Raw genomic sequence first — 18,570 nt, forward strand, 5'->3', positions numbered from 1 at the left:
AGAAGTCAGACCACCCAGCTAAGGCTTCTCTGGTCTGAAACCACAGGATTCGTGGTCGCGGCTTCTGGTCCTCTCCAAGTCTGTCATTAGCGAACCTTCCCCTGCCAATAAGCTAGCCTGTCTGGATCAGAAATCTGCTGGGAACAGTCCTGAGGAGTGGGGGGTACTGAGTCTGGGGCTAGAAAAGCTGCATAGTGCTAAGACTTAATTGTGGAGGACAAATGGGCTTAGACTGACTCCTCGTTCTGACATTGACTATGAACCTTCTCCAAGCCTCGGTTTTTTGGCCTGTAAATTGAAGATACTACTCCACCACAGAGGACTGATTGGCAGTTGGTGCCAATAGCCTACAGCTGGCATTGTTACTGTTTTATTAGCTGGTGATATCCATAGATACTTCAATTACCAAGGTTGTCCTTTGTTGAGTGTCTGCATTTTATAAATTTATTCCTGTTGTATACATGTGTCATGCGTGTATTTCCTACTGCTACATACACATCTCAGATTCCCTTGGTTCCCCTCCTATTATGCCCAGGTGCAAATTGTTGCACACAGCATAAATGAATAAATGATTTGGGGGGTAATGATTGTGTGAGGTGACACCGTTGCTTTACAGCTGTACACATTTGGTATCTTTGAAGCAGAGAGAAGTAAACGAGAAACGATGGGGCTTGGTGTTTGATTACCCCACTCTGCAAATGAAGTACGCGCAGCCTTAGACTGGGTGTCTACCAAGGCAGAAACATCTACCTGCCTGTGTCCTGGGTCTCAGTGAAGACGGATGAGGTTTTTAGGAAGCAGTGATAAGCCGTAGCAGGGTTTATCCTCCGAGCACTTGGCCCTCTTCCAGCTTCCCTTGCCTCTTTTCCATCAAACAGTAAAGAAAACAGGATTTGGCCCTCTAGTATCTGATTTCGAGGCACAGAGATGCCCATACTTTCCCCGCCCCCGCAATAACCTAGTCCAACGGGAAGCTGTTTCCTAGTCTAGTCTAAATCCATTCTTCCCTTTGGACTCAGTTTCCTTTGTTTGTTGACAGATGAGATTGACAGCTGTGCTGACTACCCTTTTACCATCATTATCCCCGCCCCCTTCCTTTCTGCTCATTCTTGTGCAACTCAGACTAGCCTTGAACTTTCCACATAGCTGAGTTTAGCCTCGGACTCCTGCATCCATCTCCCCGGGACTGGGATTGCTGGTGTACAACACACCTGGTATGTGAGTTGCTGGAGATGGGACATGCATAAACCCACCTACCAGCTCATCTGTGCCCTGTTCCTCTTTCTGATGGTTCATGATTTCTGTGTCATATCTAAGAACTCTGTGCAAACCCAGGGTTACTAAGGGCTTCTCTCCTGGAAGTTCCACTGTTTGGATTGCCATTTGCGTCTGTGTTCTATTTTGAATTATCACCATCATCACTATCATTATTATTTTGGCTTTCTGAGATAGGGTTTCTCTGAAGTATAATTTTTTTTAAATTTATGGTGGACTTGTCTTTTTATATAGAACGTCCTTTTTTTCCCTCTGGGTTCCTTTGGCACTGTTTGTAAGAAAGCCTGGCCTTTCTCCATTAACTTCAGCCATATCCGTGTAGTTCATGCAGCGTGTCGGCGTTCTGCTTTCCTCCCCTGTTACTCTGTCGTTCCCCCCAACCACCACCCCCGCCATGATGGTCAGTCTTCACTGTCTGTCTTTTTTCTTAAGCATATACTTCACTTTCAGGAAGTCATTTAGCCCAGACCCTTCCAGACCCTCCTCTTCGTGTCAGCATGCTTGTTGGTCTTCCTTTCCCATGCCTCCCCCTTCAGCTCTTCATTCCCAGCCTCCTACCCTCTGCAGTTCTCAGGCCAGATGGCATTGCCCAATCCTGTAGGAGTCACCCTAGTGGAGGCCATGACTTACAGCACAGACCCCAAGGTCAGAATCTCAGAGAGCCACCCCGGCTTGCCCCACTGACTCATTCTTGGAGCTGGAGCAAGGCCAGCTTACTCTCAGTGCCCAAGACAATCACCCCACTGCCTATCTGTTCCGTATCTTTATACAGGACACAGCACCTGTATAAAGGTAATTACAGTGTGGTTCATATGAACACGGCACCCGCCACGATAATCTCAATTCCCTAGGTCTTAGGTTAACATTAGTGGGTGAAATTTTAGATGGCAGAGACTATATGCCCTGGGGGTAACAGAGTAGAGGAAACAAATGTAAAAAAAAAAAAAAAAAATCAGACAGTGGTTTTCAAATGAGCTGAGTGGCCGAGTCCTGACATCCCCCAACCTCCCCCACTTCACCCCAACTTCCCCCCTACCTAACCTTCCCCCCTCCCGCAGCAAATGGTAGACTCCAAACCCAAGTCACATAGGAGTGGAGCTGTCTTAGTGGAAGGTAGGGTGGGGTGGAAGGAATGAGCTGGAGCTCCTCTTACCTCTTCCCCACTGGGTTTTCTCCCCTCCTGATAGGGTGTCCTAGGTTCCCATGGGCGCAGTCTGATACCAAGAGCGAAACAGGGAAAGACTCAGAAAGAACCCGAATCCCATGAAGCCCAGAATGGTTCCAGCCTGGAGCCTTGGAGGACCATCTAGCTATTGGGTTTGTATTAGTACTCCCAGGCTTTGGCCTGCCCAGTCTAGCTATACATTTTTTTAGCTTTGAATTGTGATTCAACTATATCTTATCACATATCCAGGGATCAGTGCATCTCCAAACCCTTATACTAGCAGCTGGTGTCCAGACTCGTGCCCACAGCTCTGAGAAAAGAAGCGTGCATCTTAGTCTAAGAGTGTATCCACAAGGCGTGGCCTGGCTTGGTATCTGCCCCACCTTACTGAAACACGCCCACATCGCCTTATTGTGTTTTATATATAGTGGCTTGTGGTATTTAGATCCAAATATGTTCTAAAATGTACGCCCAGATTCTGACTTAAAAATAGAGCGGGGCTTAAAAAAAATTGCTACACTTTCCCTGAAATAATTAAAGGTATTCATTCGAAATACCCTTTATAAGACATCAAACGCGGACGGCCTAATTAGCCCCTTCCCTTCTGGTGGGGCATCTGCTAGGAAGATGGGCCATAATAAGAACGGCTTTCCTAAGTGAGATCTCTGTGCACACTTAAATTACAAAACAGTTGCTGCCCCTTCCAGAAACACTGCTTTGTCTAAATGTGACTAAGAGCTATTAAACTTTCCTAAATGAGCTACAGAAATTAAAGCATTTATTTACGTCTCTGTTGATTTGAAATATTTTTAAAAGAATATTTGTAGCTCGAAAGGGAAGGGCTGGTGAAATGCAGGGAAAAAAATGGGAGAAAATTCTCCTAGGTTAGAATTACCCCTGTTACATCATTGACATTTGCTCACAGTTAACAGCCATTCATTCTAATCAAATATGAAAAGGCTCATGCCCCTTTTTATTTTGGAAAGAAAAAAAAAAGAAACTCATTTCTGCAGAATTTGAAGAGCAGTTGTAACAGCCTACAGTTGCAAGGGAAGGGTCTACAAACCACAGCCCTGGGGAGGTAGTGTGATCAGTCTGACAGACTCTTGCCCTGCCTTCCTCAGGCTGGAGTGAAGGATGATGTCTACGTTAAAAAGAGTGAATGGAAAGGCAAAAGAAAAACGTTTCTTTGCATGTGAAATCACACGACATTCAAATTTCAGAGTCCACCAGTAAAGTTTTATTAACACATAGCCATGTGCATTTCTTCACATTTTTGTCTGTGACTGCTTTCCTGGATTTGATGGTGGAGTTAACTGGACTTGACACATTACGTGGCTGAAAAGCCGACAGAATTATACAACCCGCCCTGAAGAATTTGCTGATCTAAGTGACTCGAAGCCACCCTCAGACTCCTGGGGCTCAGGGAAGGCACATACCTGGTTGAGATGGTGCAGGTGTCTGGTGAGACACGGAAGCCCACAGTAGTAGCTGCATCTGAACGCGCCTCTTGACCACGCGCCATGCTGCTGGGACCAGGTAGGTTCGGGCCACAAAGACAGAGTGGGAGACGACAGAGAAAAGGTAAGTAGCTTGTCTCTGATGGGAGGGCAGTTTCCATCTGCAGATCTATGTACTGGGGAAAAACCCTGGAGCGATTCTTACTCATAAGCCAGAAACTCAACTAATTGCTATCCCTGCAGATGAACTAGCTTTCATTCATGGCCTTAGATGGCATGGTTCAGTTAACCTCCACAGAGAGAAAGATGGGTTAAGTGGTATTCGACAGCAGAGGAAAAGCTGACTTCTACTTCTCTTCCCTCTTCATCTGTCTCTAAGTGAGTCAAATGGGATGCACAATTTTTGTTTGTTGTTTTTTTAAAGATAAGGTCTTTTATAGCCCATGCTAGCCTTAAACTTCCTATGTACCTGAGGCTAGCCTTGACCGCCTTCTGATTCTCCTGCTTCTGCCTCCCAAATGTAGGTATTATAGGTATGAACCACAATGCCTGGCTGAATTATTTTATTCTTATTTTTGAGACAAGGTGTTGATGCACAGCGCAGACTAGCCCCAAGCTCCCAACACCCCTGCTTCAACCTCCAGATGCAGAGACAACTGGCAAATGCCACCGTGCCTTGCACACTTTGACTTTTGAGTGTGAAGTTTGTGAGGTTTTGTCACCGACTAGAAATCCAACCATATGCGGTAGGTACTCATCATGTGCCCACAGAAAGAATCAAGTTTAATGTTGGGGGAAAGAGATCCTTTCGTGAGGTTTTCAGACTAAGTTTCAAAGATTCGATCTTCTGAAGTAGAACTTGAGTGTGTAACTTGAGAATGAATTAGCTGGGGAAAGGGTGGTTCACCAAGTTCTGCCTACCACCTATTGTAAAAATAAAATAAAATAAATAAAAATCTCAGGCTAGAGGGCTGGCTCAGGAGGTAAAAGTGCTCAACACCATATCTGACCACCTGAGTTGGATTTCCAGGACCCACAGCACCTTTCCCCCAAAAACAAACAAATAAATAAATACAATAAAAATTTAAGAATTTAAAAATGAATCTGAATGAACTAGCAGGGCAAGGGGTAGCTGTCATATCCTACCTACCTCCCAGAGAAGACAAAACAAAACCCCCAACCAGCTAACAATTGTCCACTAGCCTACTCTGTGGACCCGGGTCAGCTCAGCCTTAGATAGGCGTTTTCTTGTCCCAGTGTTAATTCAACTGGGTGAAACTCGACCTGGCCAGGTTTCAGCCTGATGGTGACAGGGAATGAGACTATTCAGTGCAGGAGAGATCACACGTGGCTATGAGAGCTAGTGGTACTTCAGGCACAGGACCGAGCCCTAAGGCTGCTGCAGAAGTCCTATATGAGGTCGTATTTGACCTCGGTGACATCACTAAATGGGTGTTTGGTTCCCTTGCACGTTGTGGAGTCTGGGGAGAGATGAATAACCCTTTAGACCCAGGCCAGAGAGACCTCTCTGTCTTCCGCCAGTTTCTTTTTGAGTTTATGAAAGCTGTTTTCCCCAAGGGCTTAAGATACCTACTCAGAGGGGGACAGCAAGCTCTCAGCTGCTCCTTGATTTATATTATCAATGACTAGTTCACATGTTAAATAAATGAATACATGCATTGTTAAATATATGTTCTAGTGGCCAACATATTAGTACATATACAGGTCTGTAAAATGCATATTAATAAAATCCATATTCAGATATGTGCAGCATGCGTACAAGATACTCAACCTGACCTGAGTATATTTAAAGTAAAAGGCGATACTGTGCTTCAAGAAACCCTGCACTGGGGTTGGAGTGATGGCTCAGTGGTTAAGAATACTGGCTGCTCTTGCAGGGGACCCATGTTCGAGTCCCAGAACCTACAGGGCAGCTCACAACTGCCTGCAAGTCTAATTCCAGATAATCTGATGCTCTCTTCTGGCACATAGACTCATGCAGGCTCACACACATAAACAAACAAATAATAAATGTTAGAAAGGAAGGAAGAAACCCTTCTCAGGTTTCCTAAGACTGTAGTAGCTTAGATTTACCCGGGGCCAGGTAGAGCCACCACTTTAAGTGTCCAAAATTCAGCCAGGCAAGGAACCACAGGAAAGCGTTTTATAATCAACTGCTCCACGTGGCAAGATAAGAAAGCCAGATAATTCCACGTGCAGATAATTCCCTGATATGCCAAGCTGAAACCTTGATTGTGGACTTTAAAATAGCAACAATTTAGATTTCTGTTTTTAAGAACAAACACAATTAATCGTGAACAACGTGAACCAGGGCATACATCTTCCCCACTTACTAAGGTCATGCAACCATACCCAAAGGGCTGGAATCAGGTAGGTTTGTGAAACCCAGAGCGTGTCCCAAACCCCCACGGTGGAAACCGAGGCGGGGAAGGATTAGCATTGTATGAGAACAGCAGAGCTGGGGAAAGTCCAAGCCTCCCTTGTGTGGCAGCTTAGAGACACCATGAGAACAGCTGTTTTCCTGGTGTTCTGGTTTCCACTGGCTTTCATAACTAAATGCGCATGGAAATAAAACCCGAGGAGGAGAAAACGCTCAGCACAAAAGCCCTACAGTCTTCTGTCCTTTGAGCTGAGATGTAGGTCAGCTTGCCCATTACTCACTCTCGAGTGCGTGTGAGCATGTACATAGCCACGTGCACACGCGCGCGCGCGCGCGCGCGCACACACACACACACACACACACACACACACACACACACACACACACTGACTCTTTCCTCCTGGCCCATACCAACCACTTCCCATGGCACCCTCTAGAAACACAGCAGGCAGGGAGTACATTGGCATCAAAACAAAACAACTATTATCCTTACTTTATAATGTATCTTTACTTACAAAGAGGCATGAGAAAGAGGCACAAACACTAGCTGAAACTGCACCATCAGAACTCAAGCATTTGCTCTGCATTTTAATGAGAAGGATTCCAGTTAACATGGAATTGGAAGGACTCCCTTCTCAGCTGGACACAAAGCAGAGCTTGGGGAGCAGGGTCCGAGCCCTTGCATGGGGGCCAACACAGAACGTTAGGTTTCCGGTCCTTAACCTGTCAGCTTTAGGGTGTTGTCTTACCGGATCTTTCAGAGTATTATAAATGTGCGTGAGAATGACTCTTGGGATCCTTGTCACAGTGATTAAAAACGACCCTTTCGCCGCAGTCCCTTGATGGTAGCAGAAAAGTATGAAGAGAGACGAAAGGATTGGATGGGCAGGGGGGTCGTTTTGATTCCTGGGAACAGGGGGAAAGAACATTTAAAACTCACTATTAAGAAAGCAACAAGAAACTTCTCTCTGGTTCAGATCTCGCTGGCATTATGCCGTAAGCACTTGGCAAGATTTTTATCCTCCTTGGTAGCCAAGGTTACCTTATATCTCAGGCTAGTTCACATTTTCTGGTGGCATTCATGTGTAAACAAATGCAAAACAGAAAAAAATATCAACGAGCCAAAATACACACCCTTCTTTCTTACCGTTCTCGGCCCTTCCACCCACCCTTCCAGTTGCCTGCTGATAGTATTTTCATTTGCAATAAATTGAGTCCTTCACAGTGTTCACCGTTTAAATGGTAGGGAGTTGTGTGTAAATTTTTTTTTGCCAGTATTAACCTGGTGATTAGAGCTTTCATCAAGTCCCACGATCAGGACCGGGGCCAGCAAAGTTAGCCCAGAACTTTGGTTGGAAAGGAAGCTGTAACAGCACCGAGCCTTTTAGCTTCTGCACATTTTTGGGCTCCCTAAACCCGCTGATTTCTTCTGTGTTCCCTAAAGGTCACCTCAGTGTGAATCATTTACTGGACTTGTAATGACACAGCTCCCAAGAATGTGTGTAAGTCAGCTTCACAGAGAAAAAGAGAGACCAGAACAGGAATGGTCCTCCCTCGCCCTCAAACCTGAAAGCTGAAAGAAAGGAGAGCTGATGTCACCCTTCTAATTGACCTTCTGATTGACCCTGAGTTCTCAAGGATGCCATTCTAGAAAAGGAGGCCGGCTTTCCCAGAAACAACTTCATGGGGCTCCAAGCGAGGCTTGCTTTCTTTAGAAAAGATTCCTCTACAACTGGGTTGGCCTGCTAAGTCACTATGAATTAAAGTTTTGACAATGGCTTGGGATCCGAGGGAGGAGGAGGCCCACGGCCAGCAAGGTCTCAAGAGTTGGCAACCATTGCGTTTTCTTCTTACTTAAATCATCCGGGATGAGAAAGAGAACATGGAAGCAAGCCTGAGGCAGAACTACAACCTGGCTGCCTACCCAAGGGGGTTGTATGTGTAGGCATGGCCCACCTCTGCTTGTCTAGCACACGCAAGGCCGCGGGTTCAATCCCCAGCACTGTGTGAGCCCCGAGGGGTGGTGCTGTCTGTAATTCCAGCACTCAAGAGGAGGTAGAAGCAAGAGGACTAAAAGTTCATTGTCATTCTCCCCTATATGGTGAATCTGAAGCCAGCCAAGGTGATCCTCCAGCAGATCCAGGTGGGTGGAGCGTGGTATTGGAGGATGGACTGGGGCTTTCGCAGATGGGAATGCATTTTGTCATTTTGATCGATACTGGAAGAGTAGAGCAGGCCAGGAAATTCTGACATGTTTTCCTCACCTCCTCCTTTTTTTCCCCCTAAAAGAAGGATGTTTACTTTTCCATTGAGATTTATCAGCCTTAGAACTTACTCTATAGCTTGAGACAGAGAGGCAGAGGGAACACCTGCTTCCCATCTGGTTGGGAAAGAAATGACTCACAGGCCATTGTGAAGGGGCCTCGAGATCTGGTCCTCCAGGTACTGAAGTCTGGTTTAAGCATCAGGTTTCTGAGCAGGTTTCACTACCATTTGGGACAGAGGAGTGCCTGCCCCGCCTCCCTCCCAAGTCACAATGCTTGGCTCTGCAGGGCTTGGCTGGAGGAAGATGCGGAGGCTCCAGAAGCTAGGTTATCACATGATGGGAGAGGGAACTTAAAAAAGGCCCTTTTAACCCAAGCCAAGAGCCACTGAATACCTGCTTTCAAACTAGAGTCTGTCCTGCAAAAGAAGAACTGAGTAGAGAGTGTCATTGAAGTCACCGTCCTTTCCTACGGTCACCAGGGACATCAATCAGCCTGCTATTCCTCCCACTGAGCAAGTGGCTAGGGCCATCAGCTCTGCTCCCTCACAGCTAGCACAACCTGCCTTTAGGGAGAAGATCTGATTGTTTCTCCAGGAAACTGAAAATAATACTAATAAGCGCTGTACTTAACCATGGTTTGAGAACCAACATTGTGCTCTGCTGCTAGGCATGCTGGGTAATCAGTGATAACTTGAATAGGAGTCAGGGGAAATTTTGTTGTCGTTTTTTTTTGAGACAGGGTTTCTCTGTAGCTTTCGGAGCCTGTCCTGGAACTAGCTCTGTAAATCAGACTGGCCTTGAACTCACAGAGATCCTCCTGCCTTTGCCTCCTCAGTGCCGGGATTAAAGACAGTGACATCACGGCCTGGCGATTGAGAATGCCTTTAAGTCAAGGTACACAAGGTTTTCCAGCCACATCAGCAATGTCAGGGTCACAAGAACAACCGTTCGATTCAGCCCGCCACTCTCTAGAAACTCCTCCAACATTATGCAAAGCCAATTTTGTGCTGCAGTCCCTGAATAAAGTCTGGGCTTCATGGGGTGCCTGGTTCCCAACAAATCCCTTAGTGAGTAGGAACCAGTGTGGCCCCTGCTGAGACCCTCATCCCTCTTTGGGTTTCTCTAGCAAAACCTGCAGGGTGGAATGAGAGGCTGTGAGGCGTTGGTAAAGGTCATCCGTCCAATTAGACAAGAAATACAAACTGTCTTTATTACGGGTGTGCACGCGTGCATGTGTGAGCATGTGTGTGCGTGTGTGTGTGTGTGCGTGCGTGTGTGTGTGTGTGTTCCTATGTGTGGAATCCAGAGGTCAACCTGAGGTGACAGGGGTGGGACATTGTTTCTTAGGTGTCATCCAAACCTTGTTTTCTGACTCAGGGTGATCAGTGGCTTGGCTGGTTGACCAGCAAGCCAAGGAAGAATCTGCCTATCTGTACCTCCCTAGCACTGGGGTTACTAGTCTACACCACAGGACTAGAGAGAAGGTCAGTGGGCAAAGGTGCTTACAGCCAAGCCTGATGACCTGCGTTCCACCCTTGGAACCACAGTGAAAGGAGAAAACTACAGCAATTGTCAACTGGCCTTTACACTCACGTGTGCACACGCACCCCCCCCCACACACACAGATGTAAACAACATGAAAATTAAAAACAAATGTGGCATACCATGTCTGGCTTTTTTATGTGAGTTCTGGGGCTCCAACTCAGGTCCTTGTGCTGGCCTGGCAAGCACTTTATCAGCTGAGCCATCTCCCTCGCTCCCCAGCACCCCCACCCACTGCCTTTGCCGAGACAGGGTCTCCTGTGCTCAGGTTAGCCTCAAACTATGTAGCTTCAAGCTCATTCTTTTCTAAGGGTGACCTTTAAATTCCTGACCCTCCCCAGCTGAGATCCCAGGCACGTGTCCTTGGCTTCCCAAAGAGAGTTTCTGTAGATGCCCTCTTCAAGTGAATGTTTGTTTGCATCTTAAAGATATATTTATTTTTATTTTATGTATGAGTGTTTGCCTGCATGTCTGTATGTGTACCACATGAATGCTCAGAGGCCAGAAGAGCTCATAGGATCCCCTGGAACTGGGGTCACAATTGCAAACTGCTGTGTGGGTGCTGGGACCCGAACCTGGGTCATCTGTAAACGTTACAAGTGCTCTTAACTGCTGAGCCATTTCCACAGCTCTACAAAATGGTCTTTAAAGGTGAGCTTTAAGGTTGGTACATAGTGGTCTCTTTATAAACTCTTCAGGCTTCTAGAAGCTTAAAAAATGACAACAGTCAATGGGAGCGAGTACGTCAGTCAAGATAAGGCCTGGAAGAATTGTAAACTGTAGATGAGGAAAACCTGACAATTTCACGGTGAAGCAGGCAGTCCAAAGCAAAGTCCATTCTTTCTGTTTTGAATCAGGCTTTCTCTATGTAGTCCATGTTGGCCTAGAACTTGTGTAAACCAGGCTAGCCTCAGATGTGGTAATCCTCCTGCCTCTGCTTTCTGAGTATACCACCATGTCCGGCTGAGAAGGCTCTCTCTCTCTCTCTCTCTCTCTCTCTCTCTCTCTCTCTCTCTCTCTCTCTCTCTCTCTCTCTCTTTCTCTCTCTCTCTGGTTTTTTGAGACAGGGCTTCTCTGTAGCTTTTTAGAGCCTGTCCTGGAACTAGCTCTTATAGACCAGGCTGGCCTCAAACTCACAGAGATCTGCCTGCCTCTGCCTCCCAACTGCAGGGATTAAAGGCGTGCACCACCACCGCCTGGCCATGAAGAGACTTTAATAATTAAGTAACTGTAGTACTAAGAACAAATCATTATTTTAATTTATTTTTAATTTTTAATTCATGTACATGTCTACATATGCCTGCCACATGCATGTAGTTGCCTCCTGGAGAACAAAAAAGGGGCTGGGGCTCCCCGGAGTTGGGATAGCAGGTTGTTGCGAGCTTCTCGATGTGAGTTTGGGAAACTAAAGCACAAAGTTTGGGTCCTCTGCAGGAGCAGCAAATGCTTGTAAGCACTGAGCTGTTCCTTTGGGTCCCTCATGTATTAGTGCTGGGAGGCCTAAGGGAACAGCAGTTGGCTTTACCTACCCTAAATTCTCCCTCTCTAGAGATGCTGCTAGTTTGGTTGTTTCTTCTGAGACATTCTTCCAGGCTTTAAAACTGTAGGTTCTTATGACTTGTTTTTCCCCGTGTCATGCTATCCATTTTCTTCTCTGGTATCGAGGCAGTGTGTTACCATCAAGCCCCTCTTAATTTCTCCGCTTTGGGTGTTGCCTACCAACGACCCATGCAGATTCAGGTTGTTTCTTCCTGTTCATCTTCCCCTCCCCGATCTAGACCCTCATCTTCCCAATCTTTCTCAATCACACTAACTTTTCAGTTAATGTTTAGCGTCATATCATCAGTACACAAATAAAATAAATGTACTGTGAAGAATATTCTCAACTGATCCAAGTAGCCCTGTCCAACTATTTCTCCTCTATGCTCTAGGGGTTTCCAGGCGAATGTACTTATACCACAATTTTTTATTTGCTCTGTTTCTCTTGGGCTTCTCTCAACACTGAGCAGAAGCGTAAATCTCCATGTGTTCAAGATCATCCGTTCCTCTCTCCATTCTCTTGCCGGACACTGTTCTCCTACTTAGCCTTAGACTCGATGTCTTGTTTTAACACTTGCAACACAGCTTCCTTCCCGGGAGCTGCCCCCTCTTCTTTCCACAGGCTGCTCACGTCCTGAAACTCCTTATCCTCCCTAGCTGACTCATGGCATTCAGTGGAAATGTCCTTCCTAGCAAGGACGTGCCCCGGAAATCTTGGGGGATTTTCTGACCTTTGATCAATCGATGAAGGGAATGGGTACAGAACTCTCGGCCAGGGACCTGGGAGCCCTCACATTTGGACAGTTCTGCCCCGCTTTTTCCTGAGTTCAGAGTTGCTGAATGTCAGAATGTCAGATTTGTTCTGATGCTCAAGCTCGGTTGGGTCTTTTTTTTTTTTTTTACATTTGAGAAGCTTCTGGAGACTTCTAACTTTCCTCAGCTGTCATGAAGTTTCTTTGAAAATGTCATTCTTTAATTTTTGTTGTTTTTTTATCTAGTCAGGGTTTCTCTGTGTAGCCCTGGCTGTCCTGGAGTTCACTCTGTAGACCAGGCTGGCCTTGAACTCAGAGATTTGCCTGCCTCTGCGTCCTGAATGCTGGGATTATAGGAGTACACGGCCACACCTGGCACACACTACCAGTCAGTGTGGTACCATACACACACTACTGAGTGGTAGTGTATGCCTGAAAATCTCAACCCTTTGGGGGAGGAGGCAAGAGGATCCAGAGATTATGGCAACCCTCAGCAGCACAGCAAATTGGATGCTTGGGCTACATGAGACCATGCCTCAAAAATTTTTTTTGTTTGCTCTTTCTAAAACTGTATCAATCAGATGATGGGTTTCCTAAATAGCTCTGACATTTTATCCTTCCTCCTGTCTTCCCGTTTGTCTTTTTGTTCAACTTTCTAGAAATGTTCTTCAGCATCACGGTTTAAGCATTCAATTGGAAAATTTCTACTTTTGAAACAGTTGATTATTAAAGGGTCTTTCTCATTCTCTCAATACCCATTCTGCTGCGCGAAGGCTTAGACAATGAGTTCAGAATTTCTTTGTTCTCTGGGACAGGATTATAGGTGCCCCCCTTCCCTGTCACCAGCTTCCTCTGCAGCTGGCTTTGTGTCTGTTGCCCTCAGCTCCTTTTGTTTGGTCTCTAATCTCTCACTTTCTTCGGACGCAGTGATGAACAGTTCAGACACACTTGGATGCTCTGTGCGAGAGAGACTGCTTGTTGCCTGTGGAGCTGGAGCGTCATTGCTGGCGTGGGAGTCTGGAAGGGAATCTCACTCAGGGATCATGTGGCACCTGACTTGGATGAGATACCTTCTCCAGCCTTGCCTCTCTTTAGAGGACCAGCCTGACTGCCAGCATCCTGGGAACTGAGCTATGGGACATGGGGTGGGATGGTGACGGGGTCCTCACCAATCAGTGCTTAGTCTTCCTCTTGTTCTCCCTGCTTCAGCGCATGGCATTGCCCCAGCCTCAGCTGTGCCCAATACCCCATGAACAAACCCTCTCTGGGTTATAGTCATGGGCAACAAAGGCTTCCACTCTTTATACGGAGGAAAGATGGAGAGGTTGATGACTTAGCATCTTTGAAAGCACATATTATTTTATATTTATTTGTTTTTAAATTTGTATTTATTATTGTATGTCTATGTAAATGCTGTGTGTGTGTGTGTGTGTGTGTGTGTGTGTGTGTGTGTGTAAACATGAGGGCATGGGAATGCCTTGGTGAAAGGTGGCGGGAAGCACCTGGAAGTCAGGTGTCTCTTCTTAGCGTGGGATCTGGGGATCAAACTGAGGTCAGCAGGCTTTCATGGCAAGGACTTTCACCTGATGAGCCATCTGGCCGGCCTAGCAGCACATTTTATACTTGAATTCCTGCCTCTGGCTTCTGTGTCCAGCCAGATCTTCGTTGCGTGTCTGCACACAGCTAAAACTCACAAGCTGACCTTTCTAGCTTTTCCCACTGTAGCAGATCCTGTCTTCAGCGTTCATCATCCGGCTGAATTTTATTTTTTGACATTAGCATCCAAAGGCACACGTTTCAAGGCTGATAGTTCTCATTGGCTGTCATTGTTTGTCTCTTTCTCAAAGTTTGTGTAATTTTTTTAGTAATGAGTGTGGACAGAATGGAGGGCTGAGATGAATGTCGTGAGCCACCGACCCGCCACATCCGAGCCTTTGCTGAAAATGCTTAGGTCTGGTTATGCTAAGATAACATGTTACCTGCTGGCCAATTTGGCTGGACAGATATGTGTTCCCTGCTGGAGACCAAGCAACTCCCACCTCCAGCTGCTGGAAAGCTCTCAGTGACAACCAAGGGCAGTGGCCCCTTTGTGAGTCCTCCCGAGTCCCTAATGATGAGGTTCCCAAAGGGTACCACTGTATTAAAAGCCCACAGTGCTCTTTGTTGTCCAGAGGCAACTGTTCAGTGGCATGAATCATGGCTGCTTGGCTTTCTTACCCCAGAAAGGTCATGTTTATCTACTCATTTGGTCCGGGAGACTAGAGGAGGGTCAGCTCTGCCAGGAGTAAACTTCCTCTCCCAGCTCCAACCCTGTCATTGTCCTGAGCCTGCTCTTCTGGCTACAATCCCTGGAGAGTTACACACAAGAGACGCAAAGAGCTCAGGTATATGGGAGTGGGGGTGGGGTGGGAGTGAGGAGGAATAGAAGTGCTCAGTTATTTTCATAAGGAAATGGGCTGTTGATACAGAAGTAAGTAATTAATTCACTGGTACCTAGCTCTCAGGAAACGAGCTATAGTTTACAGTTCTTGTAGGGTGTAAAATTATTTTCCAAGTAAATATTCTTCTGAATTCACAGAGATAAAAATAGTTATATTTTTATACTACTGGAGTATGTTTAAAATAGATCTATTATGTTTAATGTCTTAAGTCAGCTAAGAATGGGCATTCACAGGAGACTATAACCCTTTCTTTTAGGTATTTGTTAATTCTAGGCAATAAGATGACTTCGATGTTTCTTTCTTTCCACATTTCTAGTTTAAGCAAAAGAGCCTGGAAATACGTGAGATTTAACGCTGACTGCTTCTTCTGGCCCATAAATGAGCTTTCAGGCCAAATTTTAGACCCATCTTTTTGTTTGGTTTGCTTTTCTAATTCTTGTTGCTCTCTATTCAAGAGCTGAGTGAAAACTCCCAAATATCTTCAGAGAGGTGTAGACAGCCCAGAGCACACAGACACATCCCAGGGTTCAGGGCTGGACCCACCTGTTGAAGTAGCAAGCAGTCACTGCTCCTGCTACGGTCATCCGCTGGCATGCAAGGATGAACTCGCTAGTCCAGATGAGGCCAATTAAATGGTACCACCACATAAACCGAATGCCCGAAAGAGGCTTGTATTCCACTTGGCCACCTTCCAGCACCTGGGCAGTGCCTACAATTGAAAATACAAACATGCTTCACACCAATATTTCCCTCACCTTGGAAGATGGTTCAACAGGCCACCTTTCTTCATGCTTGGTCTTTGACACTGTGCAAAACGCAGATGTCAACGCAGAATTTACATTCATACAGCAAACACTAAGATTTGAGAATCTGAAGAATACAAACAGCAGTATTGGCAGTGACTGTAGGGAAAGGCAGCTGACGTAGTAGGTGGTCTGAGCATGGCGTGATACAATCTGGCTGGCTTCTGAAATAAAGCCTGGGCCACAGAAGTATCCCTCCGTGGATGACAACAATTATCGTCATCTTTATTGTTACCATAGTATCGTTATCTTGTATTTCAGGAGCACAATACTGCATTAAATTAAGGTCAGTAAGGGTGTATTAATAATGTTCCACTGCTGTGTGCTCTACTCTTCTTTCTCTTCCAACCTGAAGAATCCTTTGGATTAGCTTTGTAGCTACTGGGGAATCAGCTGTGCTTGATTTCTATATGTTCTCTCACGAGCTCTATAGTAAACTATATACAGTAAACTACTGTAAGGAAGAGCGCAGGCACTTTGAGCTTTGGTGACATCTACAACCTGCCTATGATTTGAACATGTGTTATATTTCTTGCCACAGCTACACATGGACGTTCAGTTCACCCATTCATTCGCCTTTAGAATTCACAGTAGAGTTCATGCACAAAGAGAAAGGATGAAGATAATCATGTGTTAAGCAAAAACGGATTCCACCAATGAAGGCTGATTCTCCTTCCGTCCTGTCTAAGTTCTGCCGAACAACATTCCCATCATGGGAGGTAGTCGGGTAGCTCGCTTTACAGACAGACGGCGACATTGGTCTACTGAATGCCGAACCCGTTTTGGCTTGGAAGGAGATGTATTTCAGGTGACGCATATATTCAGAAATCTGCCTGTGTTCTACCAAAGCTGCTGTGATTCAGAAAAACATTCCCAAGCGCAAGCAAATGGCCCCTCATGATGACAACGCCCTTTAGATAAATCAGGCCAGCAGGCTTTGAGAAGAACACTCTGAACCATGTGAAGTACACGGGGCCTGAGAACAAGCAGGCCGTTCCTTTTGCAAGACCATGAGTCCCGACAGCAAATTATGTCTGGTGATATTTTGTTTGTGTTTTAACAAATAAAGCTTGCCTGAAGATCAGAGTGCAGAACTAAGCCACTAGAGGCCAGGCAGTCGGGGCACACACCTTTAATCTTAGGACTCAGAAGACAGAGGCAGAGGGATCTCTGTTAGTTCAATACCATCCTTGGCTACACGAAATTGTCCAATCTAGAAGAAACAGAGCTCACACATAGATGATCCCAGCACTCGGGATCTCACGCCTTTAATCCAAGCACTAGGGAGGTGGGGACAGGAGTGATATGGCTGGGTGGAGAGAGGAATATAAGGCGGGAAGAGACAGGAGCTCAGAGCAGTCTGAGGATGCACAGGACACGTCTGAGGACAGGACCACCCTTTTGGTCTGAGCATTGGTCTAGGTAAGAACTCTAGTGGCTGGCCGCTCTGCTTCTCTGATCTTTAGCATTAACCCCTATATCTGACTCTGGGTTCCTCTTATTAAGTAAACAATTAGAATGCATGTTACAATTATGTTTCAGAGGTGGAGAATATTTACAAACAGTGTTGGTGGCATCTCTTTTCTCACACAGACAGAGGCCAATATGGATGTTGAGAGGTCAATCTGCCCTCTTGGCCACTGCTGAACATATTTTAGCTTGTCACGCTGGTGACAATAGTCAGCATGTGGAGCCTCTGAAGTGATAAATCAAGATCCACTTGGTTCTCAAAGACTTGACATCCTCCAAAGAAGCAAAACCCATAGGCTATTTTTGACAGATTTCTATGGGTTGAAGTGCTGAATCTCCCCTACTCAACCCATGTGCCTTGTGTGCAGGCAATTGGAAGTGCTCATGTGTATATGGGGGGGGGGGGGACACATGCCACGCCATGCAGGTGGCAGTCAGAGGACAACCTTCAGGTTTTGGTCCTTGCCTTTTCATCTTGTTTGATACGATCTCTACTGCTGCATAAACCAGGTTAGCTGGCTCACAAACTTGAGGAGCTTCGTCTGTTTCCTCCTTTTTCCTATGCATGTTGGGATTATAGAGATTTGTACTACCATGTCCGGCTTTTATGTAGATTTTGGGGATCCAGATGCAGGCTGTAAGGCTTGTACATCAAGTGCTTTTACCCACGGAGCCATCTCCCTATCTCCGAAGCCGCCTTTTATTTGTTCCTCAGTATCGGCTTTATTGAGCTGTTTACAGCTGTTCACTGAGAGAGGATTATATAGCTTCTCAGTGCACTTGTTGGCATTTTGGAGCAGATATTTCCGTGTAGAGTATAGTGATTGCTTGATCCATTTGTGGGCGTTTAGGATCATGCTTTGCCTCGACCCCACATTTATGATGATTCAAAATACCTCCTTCATATGATGCCAAATGCCACCCGGGAGGAAATCACGGTAAGAGGACCACTGCTTTAAGCATGGCTCTTAAAGGATCAGGCATTGTGGCTGGAAGGCGAAAGCCTGGGAGCAGAAGGACCTTCACAGTGTTCCAGAGCCTGAGGGTGGGGCAAGCCTGCTTATGCATGCAGGACTGCCCTCTGCTGGATGGGCCTTGTTGGTGCAGGCAAGATCCCCTAGAGTGGGTGACCAACTGCAAGCAAACCATGGAACCTTCTAAAAGGTTCTTATCTGAGGATGGTAATGGCTACTTCTCACACTCCTGTAACTCCATCTAATCCTGACTCTAAATGAGACACAAGTAGCCACCACTGGCAAATGTAATAAATGGATACGGTGCTAAGAAAAACGTGTGACACATGGTTAACTACACATGACTTAAAGGTAATATGATTCCAAGGCTGAAATCAACCCTTACAGAAGAACATCTACGGCACACTGGCATTTTGATGGATATTGGCTATCAGGAGGAAAAATGGAAGCTGCACAAGGCAACCAGAAGACACCGCCTCTGA

General features: G+C 46.0%; 1 protein-coding gene across 2 annotated transcripts in view; it reads right to left on the minus strand.

Moving 5' to 3' along the window:
• The window catches only part of Slc44a3 (solute carrier family 44 member 3), a 66,845-nt gene that overhangs the window by 22,981 nt on the left and 25,294 nt on the right, over positions 1 to 18,570 (minus strand). Inside the window, exons 10-12 of one of the 2 annotated variants that reach the window (XM_038311323.1) lie at positions 15,385 to 15,550; positions 7,051 to 7,207; positions 3,880 to 3,966 (exon numbers count right to left, since the gene is read on the minus strand). In XM_038311323.1, the coding sequence (XP_038167251.1) occupies positions 3,880 to 3,966; positions 7,051 to 7,207; positions 15,385 to 15,550 (410 nt within the window). Of the gene's footprint in view, positions 1 to 3,879; positions 3,970 to 7,050; positions 7,208 to 15,384; positions 15,551 to 18,570 lie in introns of both variants that reach the window. The other variant, XM_038311322.1, reaches the window with a different exon arrangement.

The sequence above is a fragment of the Arvicola amphibius genome, chromosome 14, assembly GCF_903992535.2.
Source record: "Arvicola amphibius chromosome 14, mArvAmp1.2, whole genome shotgun sequence".
NCBI classification, from domain to species: domain Eukaryota; kingdom Metazoa; phylum Chordata; class Mammalia; order Rodentia; family Cricetidae; genus Arvicola; species Arvicola amphibius.